The sequence below is a fragment of the Monodon monoceros genome, unplaced genomic scaffold (genome assembly GCF_005190385.1).
Source record: "Monodon monoceros isolate NGI ecotype Baffin Bay Population unplaced genomic scaffold, NGI_Narwhal_1 Super_Scaffold_18, whole genome shotgun sequence".
NCBI lineage: Eukaryota > Metazoa > Chordata > Mammalia > Artiodactyla > Monodontidae > Monodon > Monodon monoceros.
Window position 1 is genome coordinate 95,600,051 of NW_021703774.1, and position 20,251 is coordinate 95,620,301.

A 20,251-nucleotide genomic window follows, 5' to 3' on the forward strand; every position below is an offset into this window, starting at 1 on the left:
TTCAGTCTGAACACCCAAGAGCTAAACGCATTTACAGTGGGTTGTCAGAAAAAGATGGGGAGTTTTATTGAGAAAAGAATCACAATAGGGCATCATTGATCTGTTCTCTTTCTAATCCATATATAGATCTTAGAATGATAACCCTTACGGCACTGTTTTCCCTTGGAAGTAAATCCTTTGAGTCATATAAGTGATCTTTAAGTGACAGATGAAGAACTTTATAATCCATTGTGAAATTGTGGAATGCTGAGGCCCTTGAAAGGAATATTTTATTTCCATATTGTAATCTCAACTGTTTGGGCTTGATATCGAAATAGTTTACTTTTTCTAGTAAGTATATAAACACATATATCCATAATACATGTATTTATGAGTTATACCTACATTTACATATCTATGTACAGCCATTTAAATATCTTCTTATGATTAATTGCAGTATCTTCTGTTTGTGAAAGTGTATACTATGAATCTTTTTTAATGTGAGTCTTTATTTTCCATAGTTTTTATATTTTACCCAAGACAGTAATAATGATTTACATTTGAATGTTGTTTTAGATTTACCAGAGTGCTTTTATGTGTACTTTTCCACCTCATTTCAGAGCAACGCTGTACATAAGTCAGAGATATCTTCGTTCCAATCAAGGCAGTTAGCTCGATTTACTGTGGTAATCATTTTGCAATATATACAAATACTGAATCTTTATGTTGTACACCTGAAACTAATATATGTCAATTATAACTTAATAAAACATAATTAGATAAAATAAAGGAATTTGACAGCCACAGTATTAAAAGTAATTTTACCCAAGTACAGCTAGAAAGCGGATATAATGAGACTAGAACCCAGTTCTCCAGACTCCTAGGTCAGTGGTCTCTGAGGCAGGATGTTAACTAGCCTCTGCAATTTGAATGATGCCTTAACCAGTAGAGGGTCTTAACCTTGCTATTTCCTGGTCTTGAAGCAGTATGGTTTGCGTCCATTGTAGTCTGTAGAATGAATGAAGTTACAGGAATACCCTTGTCTTACCACAGCCTTTCATTCTAACCAATCTGTCCAACGCTGACCGCTTAAATGTGCAACAGTGTGAATTGTGAATATGATGGATTAGATGAACATTTAATTTATGTCTATCCGAATGTGTCCTTTCATTATATCAAACAAAGGCTTTTAGGGAGAGAATGCAAATAAAAGGAAACGTTTATTTCACATCTATGCAAAGAGCTTTACATATATTGTTTTCATTTTACTCTCCTGACAATCCTATGATGAGGCTGCTGCTGCCCAGAAAGAGTAATTTACTTGCCCAAGGTCAATGGCTAGTAAGAGCTAGAATGAGAATTTTAACACAGAAAGTCTGACTTAGAGCTTTCACTCTTATTCAGTACGCTGTATTTACAAATGATACAAATAAGTCAGTTGGCATTAAGATATTTTAAAAAGACTTAATAAACAAAAATAAAGAAAAACAATGGTTACACAGGGACATTTCTTACAAAGACACAACTGCATAGCTGTGGTAGATAGCCTCATGTCCCTTAGTGAGGGTTTGTTTAATGAATCCATGTTTAATCTTCACATGTTAATATTCTTCCTCATGCAGCACCATTCCCCAAACCAGGCTTAGCAATGAGGATTGAGATCGCAACAACGTGCTTTCTTCTTTGAGAAGGCAACACAATCTCAGACACAAAAGTACTTGGAAAAGTGAAAAACTTAGGACATTTGCCATCAACTACATTTTGCTGTGCTCAGCCAGTAAACTTGAGAGTAGGACATAATCAGAGGGATTTTATATGTCTACTAAAATCTTCTTATTGAAAAAGCACTCGTGTGAAATAACAAGACAGTATACCTGCAGAGAGAGTTCAGAATACTAGAACATTGCCCATTTCCGTAAGCCAGGAACCTGAGGCAGTCTCACAATGTTCTGTGCTGTCTTCTCCACTTCTGTGGGATGTGTGAGGCTGTCTCCCGTGACATGTCTGTCTGATCACCATCTTCCGCATGACGGCTTAGCTGTCATTCAAGTGAATGCCTTCAAGAATGAGAGGCGTCACACAAATTGTTGCTCAATTCAATTAACACTGAATGAGTTGACCCAGTAAAGTAACACATGCAGACATTATAAAATCTGAGAAATTCTTAAACACGTCCTACAATAGCTATGAAGACTGAGCCTTAGAAACTTATTCCTCATCTATTACTTACTAGATGATAACACAAAACAGAATATTTAATATCTTGTTAATGTTAATTGAAGTTGTGCAGAACTTAATATGAGTACAAAGAATTTACTAAATACACTGCTGTTGTATATTCTGTAGTTGTTTCAGAGGGAGGTGCTTTGGAAACAAAGCAAAGATACAGATTTCAAAGAATATCAAATATTGAAAAATAACCAGCAGATACCCAAGGGGAATGCAGTTAAGAAGGAAGACATTTTAGAGAGGAATTGTGCTAGAGAAAAGAATCGCAAAACAAAGAAGCAGCCCAGAGAAGCAGCCAGCCTTTTCTCTACCACTAGATTGGAACATTCTGTGTTGTATGCGTATCCATAGCCTTAAAGTGAAACTGAATACATATACGTTGAATGATTACTTTAGACATCACTTGTTATGTAGCAACACATTATAACAGGGTTTAATTATAACCTTATACATGGCAAAGGCAGCATTTTGAAGTTAAAGCATACACTCTACAGCCAGACCATCCAGGTTAGAAATTGGCATTACTACTTACTTGTTCTATGACCTTCAGCAAAGTTACTTAATCTTTATGTGCCTCAGTTTCCTCATATCTAAAATGCAGATAATAATGCGAGTTGTCTTTTAGAGTTGTTTTGAGAATTAAATGAGTTAGTATATAAAAATCACCTACCTATATGTCAGGCACTTAAAACAGTGCCTATAAGTAATCAATACCTGTTAAGTTAGATTTTCTGTAGTATAAACAACATTTTATTTCTTTCTTTTCTTTTTGGAGAACTTGAAAATGATAATCTTTCAGTACGTCTTAAGAAGGTGTTCCTTTGTATACCTTTGTATAAATGCGTGCTGAAACACCAGAAACTTCAGTAACTATTCTAGGGGAACAAAGAAACTATCTGGCCTTCTTGAAAGACAAAGAACACTATATGGATATTACCCTGAGCTGTTTTGTTTGTCAAATCTTTGTCAATTCCTCTTTATTCATAAACCTCCTTCTTCCCACTGAAAGGTGAATTAAAAAGTCATTTCAGTGTCATTTTGAAATCATCCTGGTATAGACACATACCTTATTTATTAATATGCCACCTACTCTCAGGGAAATCTTCCTTTGATAGATGGGTATTTGCAAGTTTCATTATCTTTCATATTTCACTTACGGTTGCTTCATTTTTCTTCTTTTGTAGCACTTTGTTTAAATTTGCTAAGGTTTTAATACTTTACTTTGATTTAAGATTTATTCTTCCTTGACACGAGATGTGGAATTTGAAATAAAAATTATAAACTACAGAATAATAAACCTATCTTAATATTAATAGATAGTGTTTATTGAGCATTCACTATGTGCCAGGTCCCAATGCTTTATATATCTATGTATGGATAGATAAATAGATAGACACATCTATGAGAGAAGAGAAATATAATTATTATCTCTGTTTTAGAAATGCAGAGGTAGAAGATCAGAGCAATTAATTAATTGTTTCAGGGCTCTCTAGAAAGATAAAGCCTTTAAGAGATATATAAAATAGATAAATAGATAGATAAACAGATAGATATATAGATTGAGTGGTATGATTTATTTCAAGGAATTGGCTTATGCAATTGTGGGAGCTGTCAAATCTAAAATCTGTAGGCCAGGCCAGCAGACAGACAAAATTTCTTCTTCCTTAAGGAAACCTCAATTTTTTCTTAAGACCTTTGGACTGATTGGATGAAGCTTATCCAGATTATTGAGGTAATCTCCTTTACTTAAAATCAATTGATTATAGATATTAACCACATCTATAAAGTGCCTTCACAGTAATACCTGGATTAGTGTTTGGTTGGATAATTTGATGTGTGTACTTAGCTATGTACACATAAAACTAACCGTCATAGAACTTACAGAAGATCACAATCAGATAAATGGGAGAGGTAGAACTCACACCAAACTCTGTCTGATGACAAAGACCCTGTTCCTAAATCACCCAGCAGCATCATAGTTAGCAGAGAATAGGGTACTTCTGCCAGCTGGGCTGGACTGCCAAAGAGTATGTGAGCAGAGCTTCAGATACATGGTCCTAATAGATGATCTGCCACCCAGGTAGGGGAGAAGCGCTCTGTGGGCACTGGGAATCTAAAAGTGAGCATGACTTGAGGTGTGGCTAAATAGGCTGCAGAGATAACCCAATCATAATCATCTCATCCAGTTACTGGCTCATTTTTCCTGTCCTCAAGCCAGTATCTATAGGTCAGAACATTTAGCTGGTGCCCTCTTGAACGTTTACAGGGAGAATCTGACCCAGTAAATGTTAAATTCATTATAGTGATAAATGCAGAGTGGGGTGAAAGCACAGGAAACTCAGTTGTCCTTGTCAGTGTATGATTCAAGTGAAAAAATGAAATTTAAATTTTACTGAAGCTTTTTTCTTGTGAAATAATTCTTGCAGGAGAGAAAACATCATCTCTATGGGTCAGGTGGTGTGTTTAATAAGAATGCCTTGCATTTCTTTATATAACAGTTATTTTAGCAGTGGGTCTATAGAAAATAAGCACAGATGTAAATCTCCCTTTTACCTTAACCATGGCAAGTAATGAAAAAGCTCAGATTAGGGATTAGTAAAGGAAGGATCTTAGACTTCACTACCAAAAACTGTAGAATTCTTATCCACCACTTATATTCTCTGTGCTTTGTTTTTGATCTGTCTTAAAGGTTTTTGCTTATCACATCACCTTGAAATTGCAAAACCCTTCACATTGTTTTCCTTGTTGTGTTTTTTTAACAGGAAAATGGGAAAATGAAGTACCATAGAACATATGCAGTCTCTATAGTATAGTAATATGAAAGGGGAGACAGGTCCTTATTATTTAAATATATATATTTTATATATATATATAAAATGACACATGTTGGTTTGACTAATCAAATGTAGCTTAGACTACAATCATCTTTTAACAGCTTTCAAGAAAAATTGTTTTGTCATTAGAATCTTCAAGTACATATTCAGCTATATTTATGTAACTGTAACCACCCCCATCTCAGTCCTTCGAAAAGAATTACATTAATATATATAACCACACGTTTATGTAATAGTTTCCATGTTACAAATAGACTAAGGGATATTCCTCCGTGTCAGAAAATGAAGAAATAAAATTATCCCCATTTTGTTTATAGAGAAGCCAGAGCAAAGACCAGTCAAATGACTTGCCTAACTTTCTTAGATAATTAAAATAATTTTTTAAAAATGGTCTTAAAATAACCTAAAAACAAAGGGCAAATCTTTTGGGGGGGGGAGTAAATGAAAGAGGTGCTAGACAGGAAAGAAAAATGTTTGATTTAATTTGAAGGGACAGCAGTGGTTTATTGCTGGCTATGCACTCAATCCACCAGCACCTTCAGTTTTCAGGTCAGATACAGTATCAACTTTATCGCACACAACAAAACTCATCTCCTGGGCCATGCTTTTTACTCTGTGTGTCTACCAGCAGCTACCATTGGCTTTCATTTAACTATGAAATAAACTACTATTTCTCTGGAATGGCCTATTGGTAGACTGAGATTTGGATAGTAAATAACATTAAGCTATAAATTTCCCCCTTATGGAATTGAGATGAAAAGATTTCCTGTAGTGGGGTGAAAGCTATCAGATTTGCTTCATTTGTAGTTTGAAAACATTTTAACCAGCTATTCATATTCTTTTCAAAATGTTGGCAATTATTTCCTAACTAGTTGATACATGCATGTTATAGAACATTTGGAAAATAAGGAAATAATTTTTAAAAACCCAGAATATTCACAATCCCACCACCAGAAATGATTACTGTTCAGATTATATAGTTTATATATTTTTATAAAACTTAAATCATACTATACACAGTGTTTTGTGTCCTGCTAGTTTATTTAACACTGTATTTTGACTACAATCTGTTACCACATTTTTCAAATGTTTGTTTTAATGGCTGCATTTTGTTCTGTCATGTTTTTCATCTCTTAAAGTAAAACTGGATTATTCATTCTGTTGGCATTTTGATATTCCTCCACCCTTTCTGTCTCTCTCTTATCTTTTTTTGCACTGACCATTTTTGTACATCAAACCTTTATTTGCATGTCTTAGTATTTTCTTATGATAGATTCAAAACTGTTTTTTAGAATTAGGCACCAGTTTCTACCAAATTTCTACCAAAAGAGCATAACAAATCTCATCTTTAACCTTGCCATATAGTGTAATTTTCTTAAACCCTTTACTTTTTAATAGAGGAGAAATCATATCTCATTGTTTTAACTTGCAGTTCTTAAATTACTAGGGGATTTAAGATTTTTGGTGCTTATAAACTATGTTTTTTGTTATCCCAATTTTTGTTACCCTTTGTTTATGCTTCTATTGAAAAGTTAATATGTTCCTCATTAAAACTGAGAAATGTCTTTATGTAGAAAAGACATTTTATTTGTTAAAATATTCTTCTAGCTAATCACTTGGCATTTAATTTGTTTATAATATTTTTGAAGTGTAAAACTAGCTGAATTTTTGTGGTAAAATACTTTTTTTTCCTTCAAAATTTTTTAATCTCCCCCCACCCCCTTAGAAAGACCTTCCATATTCAGGAACTAGATAAATATATATCCATATTTTCTTTTAGGTTTTGTGATGAATTTTTTATATTTAGCACTTTAATACACCAGAAATTTATTTTTATTTATGACATGAGGAAAGAATATAACCTGATTTTCCCCTTAACACTGTATGTGAGTATCCATGTTTCTGTATATGTACATGTGCACATGAATGTGTGATTTATGATGTATTCTTAGTTATGTATTAAAGGTATACTCTGAGGTCTGTTACATTGTGTTAGGTACATTCTTTTATGTCAATTTGCTTATAGATTTTTTTCCTCTAAGAACCACATTATCTTAATGATTACAGCTTTCTACTTTCTTTCTAATAGTCAGTAGGAAAAGTCACTCCTCCTTCTAATGACATTTTATAAATTTTTTTACTTAGGTTTGCCAGAACCCAAAAAGGATCACATCTTCCAAGGCCTGACACAGGACCAGGGGTTTTATACATCCAAAGACTTTCTGCCGCTTGTAGCCAAAAGCAGTAAAGCAGGTATCACATACTGTCTTCTGTTCCTAATGTTACCTATGTTATTATGTATATTATGAATATATATTAAGTCCAGGCTCAGTAGGAAATTGTCCAGATCTCCAGCTCATCCTTTTATAACACCAATGTAAAATGAAAAAAAAAAATCTGACATTACTGTTAGCCAGAATCATCTATTTGTCCATCCTCCCAATCAAACATCATCATAAGGATTTTTCACTGTGTTGTATACAGGTCTAAACTGCATTATGAAAAGTTGCTTCAAAATAAGAGTGTCCTTAACAAACATCAGAAGATGTTCTTAAAAGAAAAGGCAGGAACTTCACTTTGGGAACTGTTTTATTTTTTTGTTTAAAATAGGACAAGTGATCATGTCTTCCATGATTTGTATCCACACCAGCAGAAAGATTCAGTCTCTTCTTGAACCACAGTTTTATGAAATTAAAACAAAACACTTTGATGGATACCCTAATACCTAGTCTCTGTGTGAAATCACTTCACACACCAAAGGAAGAACAGCTGGAAGCTATGCCTGTCCTCTGCTTTGACTGGGCTAGAGTCATCATCTTAGTGTTAAAGAAGCTATAATATATTCCCTAAAACCAGATAGTCAAACTCCTTTAAATATATATTTTTAAAGAATTCTGAACTTCAGATATTCTAACATCAATTACATATGGAAAAGATAAGAATCTACATTTATTCTCCTAAAATTGAAAAAGATAAGAAACTTTCTCTCTTAGATCAATCTGTAGAACTTTACAGCTAAAGCTGTGTAACATCTTCATCCTCTTCCTTGCAAGAGAACATGATGCTTGCTAGGGAAGATCATTGTACACATAGCATGTATTTGAGAATTACAAAAGGCTAATTATGTAATCCCAAATACAAACTCTTTCAAGCAAAATGATTATGCTATCTGTGGTGCCATTTCAAAAATTATAGTAATTTATCTTGTCAACAGTTTTATTTAATCCAATAATACAGTGCTACCTACTACATAGTGAACACCTGCATTTTACTTTTTAAAGAATCTTCATGTGGACATCAAATATTCATATAAATGCTGTTGAGAAATGTTCACTTGGAGAGTCATATTTCTTTTATTGCTCAGTTTTACAAACAAAACCAGGAAAAAAGCAGTAAAAGGGAGAAAGTTTTATTTTAACTATTTCAAGAAAATAGTTCTCAGAAATTCTTCAGTTACATAAAGGGAACATATTCAGCATGTTAATTTTCAAAATTTACTAAATATACTATACAGCAGGGCTATATGTTAGAAATCTTATAAGATGATTTCTAAGTAAAAGGTTTTAATGAAATATTGCAAATTATTAACTGGGATCACAAGGATCACTTTTTTTCTTCTAACAAACAAATTTAATGACAATAAGTTAAAAATACATATCACAACTTTGACAGAGAGTTTAAATTGATTGATTCCAGTTTATTATGACCCAAACTCTTCAAAATGTGTTATAGCTATCCTTCTAGAAGGAAAAAAAGAAGTTAAAGGTATTGACTCTGAAATTACATGTATGAGCATATTTTTAAAGTGGGAATAAAACTGTCTTTCAATGAAGCAGAATAATTTGATAGTGACACTCCATCCTCGCAAACTGCAAGATGCAATTTTACACTGCTTTGAGTACAAGTATCTTTTGAGCTGTCATGCAGAAATGGTTTCTCTACTTGAAAATGGGGTTTTCCTTTCATCATTCAGGAATGTGTGCCTGTCACTCTCCATTGCCATCGATACGGGGAGCCGTGATTGTACTCGGAGCTGGAGACACAGCTTTCGACTGTGCAACATCTGCTTTACGTTGTGGAGCCCGCCGAGTGTTCATCGTCTTCAGAAAAGGCTTTGTTCATATAAGAGCTGTCCCTGAGGAGGTAAAATGGAACCATCAGAAAATATGGAGTTGTCATGCAACAAATTTTAGAAGATGTAAAACTGTTAATGTGCAGTCTCCTAGTTTAAATCATTAGAGTGTTCTTCAGATTGTGAGATGCACATTTAAAAATTTCTGGGTTACCCATAGTTGTTTTTTCTAGTACAGACATTCAAAGTAAAAGAAAATTATTTTATAATACTGATTTGGATACAATGAGAAGTTTATCTTTGTCAATACACAAGTGCTTCTTGTGTATTGTATTCTCAGGGTTAATATCTTTGAAAGGTACTGTATTTAACTAGTAACAGTGGAATGTGCTAAGTCTTGCATATCCAAATACTAGATACTCTTCACAAAATATATGGATATTAATTAGGAGAATGTGGTAATTAGAGACATTCGGAATTTTCCATAAGTCAAATTTACAAGCTGCATTCAAAGATATCTATATCTATATCTATCTATCTATATCTATATATAGATATATATAATACTTATAGTTAATTCATTCTGCTATGAAGGCAGTAGAATGAAGAGATTTCCATTTATTTCTTAAAAGAGTTCTAATGTAAGCATTACTTAGAATTAATAATTAGTTAACTTACTAAAAATGACAGATTTAAAATCATTTCATTCTAACAGGTGACTGGTGACTAATCTTGGGTGAAACATCAGCTGGGTACATGTACCACAGACTTCTCAAATTTTAACGTTAAGGAAGATAATGCCTTATAAAGGGTATTAGTTCTGAGAACAAGAACCAAATGTATTTATAGAAAGATAAATTACTCATTTTATCCAAATCAGTATTGTGAATTTGATTTGCTTTAGAATGCCTGAACATATTTGGAGTCTCTATTCTAGGAAAGAATTATAACTGTAGTCAATAGGTAATTTGTCACATATAGACTAACCACATTACAGATTAATCTCACTAAAATATCAGAGTCACCACTGGTTCATGACTGAGTTAAAAATGTCAACTTTATTCTCCAGGTTTTTCTCCATCCACTCTACCCTTTCAGACTTTTCCAAAATCCAAGGTGGAGATAGTCTTGTAATCATAGGAGTTTTTTTCTGGAGCACTATTTTATTTTACTTATTATTTATTTATTTAATTTATTTTTTAAAACATCTTTATTGGAGTATAATTGCTTTACAATGGTGTGTTAGTTTCTGCTTTATAACAAAGTGAATCAGTTATACATATACATATGTCCCCATATCTCTTCCCTCTTGCGTCTCCCTCCCTCCCACACTCCCTATCCCACCCCTCTAGGTGGTCACAAAGCACCGAGCTGATCTCCCTGTGCTATGCGGCTGCTTCCCACTAGCTATCGATTTTACATTTGGTAGTGTATATATGTCCATGCCACTCTCTCACTTTATCCCAGCTTACCCTTCCCCCTCCCTGTGTCCTCAAGTCCATCCTCTAGTAGGTCTGCATCTTTATTCCCGTCTTGCCCCTAGGTTCTTCTGACCATTTTCTTTTTTTTTAAGATTCCATATATATGTGTTAGCATACGGTATTTGTTTTTCTCTTTCTGACTTACTTCACTCTGTATGACAGTCTCTAGGTCCATCCACCTCACTACAAATAACTCAGTTTCATTCCTTTTTATGGCTGAGTAATATTCCATTGTATATATGTGCCACATCTTCTTTATCCATTCATCTGTTGATGGACACTTAGGTTGCTTCCATGTCCTGGCAATTGTAAATAGAGCTGCAATGAACATTTTGGTACATGACTCTTTGTGAATTATGGTTTTCTCAGGGTATATGCCCAGTAGTGGGATTGCTGGGTTGTATGGTATTTCTATTTTTAGTTTTTTAAGGAACCCCCATACTGTTCTCCACAGTGGCTGTATTAATTTCCATTCCCACCAACAGTGCAAGAGGGTTCCCTTTTCTCCACACCCTCTCTGGAGCACCATTTTAGGCATCAGTTAGTACAAACTTATCATGGTACAAATAACAGGAAAACAGCCGTACTGGAGTAAAGCGACTTGCCTAAGATAAAAAAACAGAAACTAATTTGATTCATCTTTGTATCCTCATGCATAGCATAGGACCTCAGCAAAGAATAAGTGCTTGAGCAATATGTTTTGAACTAAATATTTTAAATCTTATTTTTCTAAATCTAAAGTCAGAGAAGTTTTCATTATGAAAGGCTGCATCTTGAAAGTTGGAAGGGAAGACACCCCTGAATGGCAATGTCAGTTTACTTCATGCTTTATATTATAGTCATCATCCATTGGCAAGGGTCACTAGAAATGAGTAGTGGCTATTTCTTCTGCATAAGTAGAACACACATAGACACACAAAAAGAGACCAGATAATTAATTACTTGAGAAGGTAGAAGTTTTGTTTGCTTGTTTGTTTTTTGTTTGTTTAATCAACCTACATTTATTGAGCATCCACTGTGTATCAAGCACTGCTTTAGGCAATTGGAATACAGCAGTGAACACGTCAGATAGAAATTCTTGCCCTCATGGAGCTCATACCTAGTAAGGAAAGACACTCAACCAAACAAATAAATTGTCACATAAATGTATGTTGAACAGTGGTTAATGCAATGGAGAAAATAGTTGAAATAGGAGTAAACAAAGTGTGAATTTGGGGAGAGGCTATGGTGGAAGAGGAGACAGGACTTGCCATTTTATTTTATTTATTTATTTATTATTTTTTTTTTTTTGCGGTACGCAGGCCTCTCACTGTTGTGGCCTCTCCCGTTGCGGAGCACGGGCTCCGGACGCGCAGGCTCAGTGGCCATGGCTCACGGGCCCAGCCGCTCTGCGGCATGTGGGATCTTCCCGGACCGGGGCACGAACCCGTGTCCCCTGCATCGGCAGGTGGATTCTCAACCACTGCGCCACCAGGGAAGCCCAGGACTTGCCATTTTAAATGGAGTGGCCCAGGAATGCCTCTCTAATATGATGACTTTGGGGATAGAGATGAAAACATTGAGGGAATGTAGACATTTGGGAGAAAAAGTTTCCATGTCAAGGTTAATGCATTCACCCTTGACTGAGGAAGGCTTTTGGACTTCTAGGAATAGAAAAAAAAAAAAAGTCAGCGTAACTGGAACAGAGTATGAGAGGATAGTATGTGGCGGTATGTGGTGAGGTCTTGTAAGTGTCCATAAGGTCTTTAGTTTTTACTGAGTGAAAGAGGAAACAACTGAACTGTTTTGAGCAGACAAACATCAAGATCTGAGTTAAATTTTTAAAGGACTGCTCTACTGATAATTGACTAAGGGGGATTGGGTCAGAAGCAGGGAGGCTATTCAGGGGTAATTGTTAAAGCGGCTGGATTATAGGAAGGAAAGGATCAGAGTCCAGGCATGGCTCAGTCAGAAGGCCAAAGCTTGGTGGGATGAACTGTGTTTATCAAAGTATTGGGAGGAAGCAATGGGTTGGTGGGATAACTTGTCGTATGCCTGCAGTTGAGCTTAGTGGAACCCAAGCGGATCTGGGGCTTAATTAAAACTAGAAGAACAAATGTTTGGATATTTATTATTAGCTTACAAGAAACTGAAATGTTTACATGGTCTTAAAACTACTGAGCTGTGAGCTCTATGAGAACGGTGCCACGATCATCACTTTTTTCTTCCCCTGCCTAGCACAATGGATTCCACATAAAAAGTGTTCAACAAATAATTGTGGAATGAATGTTTTCTGGAGAGAATAAGCATCCAGGGCTTCTAGCATTAAAAAGGCTCATGGTTTCCAAGTTAGATAAATGTAATTACTTGATTTGGTATACATCAAAGAGGCCCAAGACATGGTAGTGCTAGCACTTATGAAACTGGTAAGTCAGTATCATCTACTTCAAGATACAGGTTTTGAAAGAATGTTCTCAGACAAATTTTCAACCTATACGAAGAATTTAATATCAAACCCAATTTCTTGGTATTTCTTCAAGTCCTCCTATGCTTTCTACCCCCAGTACACACAAACTGCAATCACACTGGTTTCTTTGAAGTCAATGAAGATTGATATTTAGAGTTTTTCTCAAATATGTATATTGTTTATTGGGCTTTGGCTCTTTGATGGAATTTGGAAATAACATAATTTGTCTGTTGGTAAAAGGCCTCTCTGTCAGGCATGTCAGCATGTATATATCCAAAGCTGTGGTCTAATTCTCAAACGATTTTTGAATGGGGAGGGAAATACAGAACAATATAAAGTTTTCCCATCATTTAGTGGCAAATATGAATTATTACATAGGCCAGTTAGACTTAACAAGGAATTGTTACATGGTTAGTAACAAAGAACCATATAATTAGACCCAGAAATGTTTTAATCTACTAAGTTAGGAGGCACTACTAATAGATTCTGCAGTGACAAGCACATCCCGTTTCTCTAATGCAGTGGTTTTCTTACTTCAGTGTGCATCAAAATCACCTGGAGGGCTTGTTCAACACAACTTGCTGGGCCCTAGTCCCAATTTCTGATTTAGTAGCTGTGGGATGGGCCTGAGAATTTGCATTTTTAACAAGTTCACTGGTGATGCTGAGGCTGCTGATCCACTGCTCTAGTGTATCATCAATGTAGTTTCCAGCTGTCTAATTAGAGCCATAAGCAGTGTGCTGTTTGGGGGCACTTTCCATCTTAGTTAAGAAAGCATTAATGCTACAGGATATAAGGTTTGATGAAATGAAGATATGGAGGCATCATCATCAGCATATTGATGTAATTCTGATTCCAAATGTCTTTCAGTCTCCCTTGTGGCCTCACACACATGCTAAATAGGATGCTACTGACAAACTAGCACTGCTCAGCCATGGGTCCTTAGGGAAACCAGCCAGTCATTCAGCACTGTCCTCTAAGAAGATGAGGGAAAATCTGTTAATAATTCCCTCCAGAACTTTCTGCAAGCTTAAATAGGTGAGATTAAATTTCACAGGATAACAGAATCCCCAAAAATGTTGGTATTAAAAGTTGTTGACAGATCAGATAGAACTGCAAGAATGCTGTAGGCAGTTGGGAATCCCTAGAAGGAGGGATGAAGGTCAGGACTCAACAGAACCTCTTGAGTTGATAAATTTAAAGGATAAGGTTAGGGAAGGAATTTGTAGTTCTTATTAATTATTACTGAGAAGAATATGGTACAAAATTATTTTAATAGCATAGTCCCACACACAGAGAACATACCAAGAATCTATTGTTCACATAGTCAGTTTCCCAATGGCAGCAAAACATGACAGGTCTTTAATTCTGCTATATTTTAAATGGGCTCTCTATTTTACTCCTTAGCACCCCTTGGCTTCCCCCCTGTTTATTTGCCAAAATGGTAACTGATTTAACTTTGATAATGCCTGTTTCTATGTATTTTATCTATTCAGAACGTCAACTATTTTGATAATGCTACTTTATTATTTTTAATAATAAAATAACAGAACCAGATTGCCTGGTCTGTTAGTCAAAAATTTCTTCAACTGTTACTACAACTCTGAAATAACACATCTTAGTGTGAAAAAATGTACCTTTTAATTGAATCCTTCTGGTACCACACAGCATGCCCCATAATAGATCATTCATGTGGCATGATTTGCAGGTCTCCCCTCAGATATTTTTAATATCAAATGATCATGTTAAAGCTACATCCGTAGATACTTTCATCATCTAAATACGGCTAGGTAAACATGCATTTTCCTATCAGTAGCTAATGTTTTCTAGTTTTTTAGTTATGAGAGATATGACCGTGGGACTATTTTTAGAAAATAAACTTTATAAGCTGGCAAATTTAATTTTACTTAGTAAGCAGCTCTTCAATATTTGTCACCTGCACATCATTTCGGTTGACGTTCTCCACGGAAGGTGATCAAAGACCTGTTAGCATGGTTGGAGATATGAAGGTACCTGCAAACAAACACATACACACAATTGTCCCCAGGAACACAAAGTTAATTAATGGTAGTTAATGACTCCCTTGGTACTAAGATATTAAGTATGCCTTTAATAATTTATTATGATGTGGGAATGACATTCCAAGGATCTGTATGTGTTTACATTTTGAAAAGCCTGAAAATTCAGTGTAGTATGAGAGGTAGAATGGAACAGTCAAAAAGGAATTAACTAAAAGTTGAAGTACTTGGTTCTAGGTTATATATTCTAGTCTGATGTGCCCATCTGTAAAATAAGTGTTGTAACTATGCTTCTCAGAGTTTCTTCTATTTCCCCAAGTTCTGTATTTTGAACATTTAGAGAAAGATCTGTGAACGATATGGAATCTGGACAGGAAGGCTTTATCTCTCCATGGAATGAGAGCAACTCTGTACTGAAAATTTTAGCAATATCTATAAATATTACACTTGAAACGAGTTGCAATTAATGTTTCCTCAGTCAGTTGGTGAGGTAAAATCTGCTGCACTCAAGACATGGGTATCAAAGAAGCTGACAGGTGTGGTTGTCAGAATTCTGCACTACATGTGATAATTCAGATGGTGAGTGGAAAAAAAGGACTGTAAATAGGCCAGGAGCCAACAAATCCTGTGCCCATTCAAGATTATATATTCTAAATGCTTAATTATTTTAAAAAATCCCAAGGGTGTCTGCATTGTGTTGACTTAGGAATATCTGTAGAGCTAAAAACGATGTACCTTTTTTTACCAAGTTTCCAATGCACATATATATACTATATATATGAAAAAAATATATATACACACAGATTCATTAACAGTGAACATTTTAAACTGGTATCAAGTCACTATCAAATCTTATTAAATAATGATATTTTGTTATTACTCTATTAAACTTTATGTTGCTATTACTCTGTTAACTTTTATGTGAAATTTAGAAGCGCCTCTCTCATTAATAATATTCATCTCAGCTTTCCAATATCTTCTTTTCTTTTATATAAATTGAAAATATTAAAAATTAATTTGTATAATTTTTTAAACACACGTTCAACATGCACACAATTTAAAAGATAAAAATAAATGAAAACCACGCATGGATTAATGCAAAAACCAAAAAAAATTGTCATTCTTTTTAAAGTGATTTCTTTTCTCTTAAGAGGTGAGCTCATCCTTCAAGGTCTGCTCTAAATGTCATTTCCTCTTTGAAGGCTTCCTTAATCCCATTCTAATTAGCCTCTCCCTCCTGTGAGACCTTATAGCTCTTTATGCTTCCTATATTAGAGCACTTACCGCATAGGGTAGTTATTACTTTGTACTCATCCCACAAATTAAAGTGCAGTCTCCTTCAAATGGATTGGCTCATTCAAATTGGGTCTGACTGAAAGTATAGAATAGTGCTTGATCCAAGACAACAGATCAATGAAGCACGTTGAATAAAATATTTTAGGGACATTGAAAACCTTATAGGAAGACTTTAAATGAATATGAAATATTCAAAGTATATAATTTATATTTATGTATATACATATACCTCAAAATTACTTCTGATAGCTTTTAAATAAGTAGTTATTTTTATTTAATTATTTATATTTTAATTTAATTTTTTAATGTATTATATTACAATATCAACCTAGTATTAAAAGTAGATTGAAAAATGTTAATTGTTCCTGGTCTTCAGTCTCTTAAAAAATAGCTGAGAATTTTTTTAAAAAAAAGGAAAAAAAGAAATTCAACCAATCAATGTATGAAACCAAAGGAAAAATGAATAAAAAGTTGTAGAATCAGAGAGGATTAGTGAGTTGCATAAAACAGAGGATCCTGATTTGTACAGAATTTATATGAAGAGGCATTTCAAGATGGAAGAAGGTACTGCAAAAGCACCGAAGTTATGCAGAAGGTAATTGTGTGAGATACTCCAACATTAGCCAGGAATGCTTGACTGTAGCAAAATCTAAGATGAGGAACAAGAAGAGCTATAGTCAGATTTAAGAAAATGTTGTCAATCATAAGTGAGTAATGTTTAAAAATACCCTCTTCTTGTTAGAAAAGATGTATTTTATGATACCTGTGCAAAGGCATTTTAAGCCTATAAATTATGTAGGCATTGCATTTCTGGTTTGTGCAGCTCAATCATGACACAATATAGTTAAGAGGCAACTATATCAAATGTGTAGTACAGCTCTCATGTGAAGAAATGTTTCCTTCTGTTCAAGATTCTTCCATTTTAAAAGCTTAATATTAAAAGAAGCCAAATGCTTGTAACACCATAGGAGGTACTAAAAGAAGGAAACTCAACTTGTGGTTTCAGCAAACTCTTTCGCCCAAGAAAAGAATAATTGAAGAATTAGCTTGTAGGTTCCAGAGAGTGGTAAGCATATCAAAGTTGTTCTGCCTTCCACCACAGACTGTGAGTCTGTATAAACCAAAAAGTACAAAATACATTAGGAAGTATTTAGTAAATTAAAGATGAGATCAAGAGTGGATTGTCAGAGTTTACTGACTCTTTATCTTCCTTCATCTCCTTGGTAACCAAAATAACCAGAAGATTGGATTGTGAAATCAAACTCACATGAATTAGAGATATAACTTGCACCGAGCTTTATAAATAATTTCAAGGATATAAGTAAACATGAAGTGTGGGGTAAACAAGAGGAGGTGCAAGACCGCTAGTACAGTTCTCCAGGTCCCATCCTGCTGCATCAGGGTGTGCTTTTGTTCAGAATAATGTAGGGTCTCTAAGTAACATTTGTAGCTCCATCACTTACACGAAAAGAAGCTGTTTTAACTATAAAGCATCTCCAGTTTATACTCAGATAGTTACATAGTTTATTTGACTCTTTAGAGAGAGCCTTGCTGTATAAATCCATATTTCCCAGGTTTTGTTTACCATAGCAATCCTAGACTAGCAGGTATATCTTGCCAAAAGCTTTATGCAGATAAGGTCTCTCCCACTTTGCAAATGCTGGTAGTTTGTTTTCCATTAGCATTTTTACAAGGGGATTTAACCAGGTCACTTTTCTTTCTTTCTTGAGATTAACTTTCTTACCATCCTACATCTTCCCTTACCAAAGGAAGATAATCTATTCCATACCAGAATTTCTCAGTAACTAATTCCTACTCATCCTTCAAGATTATTTTATGCTGTATCTTTTCCAGGCTGACCTTTCTTGACCTGCACAACTGCTGTGTAAAATGCCCTTTTATCTGTCATTAGAACAGAAGGTGTTTATATATTATCACACAATATAATTGCAGATTTGTCTGCCTCTATGAGATTTTTGAAAGTAGGGATTATTTTATTAACTGCAGCACCTAGCACCATTTTTGTACATAATAAGTACTTAATAAATATATGGTAAATTTATAAATTAATTGGACTCATTATGTAGTATGAATAAATTTAACAGTGATGAAATAAAAGATAATATTGTCCAGGATTATCACTGGCCAAAGCAGACTACCAGACAATTTTGATTTGAAATACCATCTCTGAGGTCCTCATGTTCATACAGAATTGATAAATTGTTAAATGTCTAGCTATTAGAGGATAATCTTTACAAAGAATATAGTTTCTTCATATCGTTTCTCAAACCTTGGCAACTAGAGTTTAATGTATGCTAGTTTTGAATTCTGCTAATTATGGTTTATAACCTATGCTTACTTTGCCTATATGCAATCTAAAAATGAGTTGACATCATGCTTTTAATTATAGTAAATTAAGTTGTTTCATAATTTCCACAGTATGATGCCTGTAATATTAATCAGACCAAATCATCATATTACATAAAGTTAATCATTAAAATGATGATCATTATTGCATGTTATAGCATTCTATTTTTATTTCACTCTGCATCAACCACATATTATCCCTGAATATGGAGGTAAAAATCAAAGCTAAGAAGTGTTTTTTTTTTCACTTTCCTCATACAGTATGAAAAGAAAGTAGCAATTTGATTTACTGAACCTCAAAAATGGAACCTTATAGATGCTTTTGTCTTTTATTCCCTTGAGTAATTATTGGTGGAGAAAAAGACAAGAGATATTTGTATGTTTGCTTGATGTACCAGTTGTTCCTCATGAGAACAGGCTCCATCAAACAAGTAAATAAATATGTGTGCCATGAACAGAAGTGTCCATATACCAAACTCTGAGCTGCTGATTATTCATGATCGTTAACAAACATTAGGTATTAAAAGGCACTAACACTGACATCTGTGAACTAATTAGCCCAGAAGGCTGATTAATTTGAACAATAAAATATTAAGACCCACAGCATGAGGTTAGACCACTGGTCACTTTGGTCCATCATTTTCATATGGCAGTGTAACTGACAACTGAGGAGAAGTACCATTTGCTTTCTGATTTCAAACTCAAAACATAGGATGTTCTGGTCAGGTAGCATGTCTTTTGCATGCTCTGTGTTCCTTGCTTTGGGATGGATGTTTAGTAACTGTTGACTCCACATACTACTAATTGGTTTTCCTTTTGTTAGCTTGAATGTCCTCTGGGTTTTCATATTAGTCATTCATTTTGGTAAACAAAATGTTATTCAATGTCTACTGTGTGCCAGTTATTTTGATAGATACTGATACGGCTGAAATTCACTTGATAACCTTCCATGTGGCATATCAGCTGGAGTATATCCTGATTTGCCAGGCATCTGTCTGAATGTTCATTTGTTTGTGCTCATCATTTGTTAAATATTTGAATGTCACTCCTGGACACTGGGGATAGAAAGTTAGTAAGATATTCTTTCGGTACCTAAAGAGGTTTTTTTGAAGTTTACTGTCTAACAAATAAATGTATTTAAATTCTATTTTAATTTTCCACCTTTATATCTTGAGATGATATGTTTTATGTTTCTACTATTTGCTTTATGAAGTAGTACTTCTTTGTTCTAAACTTATCCTTCCTCTGGATTCAAGGAGTCTCCATTAACTAATTTACAATATTGGGTTCATAAGTCCATCACTTGGCTCCTGTATTTCATGATTATATAGTACCTCTAAACTTACTTAGACTAGGAAGCTTGGATTTCCTCTTCCCACTGAAGGCAGCCTTTATCCAGCCAACTCCTTACCTTTAATTTGCCTTTAGCTAGATCCTTTCCTGTTCTAATTCTCCTTGTTTTGAGAGTCAACAACTGGAACCATACAAAGTCTCATTATTTCAAATATACCACAATTTCTGCCTTTGAA

The 20,251-nt window shown here is 34.5% G+C and overlaps 1 protein-coding gene across 2 annotated transcripts in view; it reads left to right on the plus strand.

Annotated features, from left to right (window-relative positions):
- DPYD (dihydropyrimidine dehydrogenase) overlaps positions 1-20,251 on the plus strand; it is an 820,498-nt gene that overhangs the window by 353,440 nt on the left and 446,807 nt on the right. For both annotated transcript variants that reach the window (XM_029227639.1, XM_029227640.1), the window contains exons 9-10: positions 7,188-7,295; positions 9,016-9,185. In XM_029227639.1, coding sequence (XP_029083472.1) covers positions 7,188-7,295; positions 9,016-9,185 — 278 coding nt within the window. The remainder of the gene's footprint in view (positions 1-7,187; positions 7,296-9,015; positions 9,186-20,251) is intronic.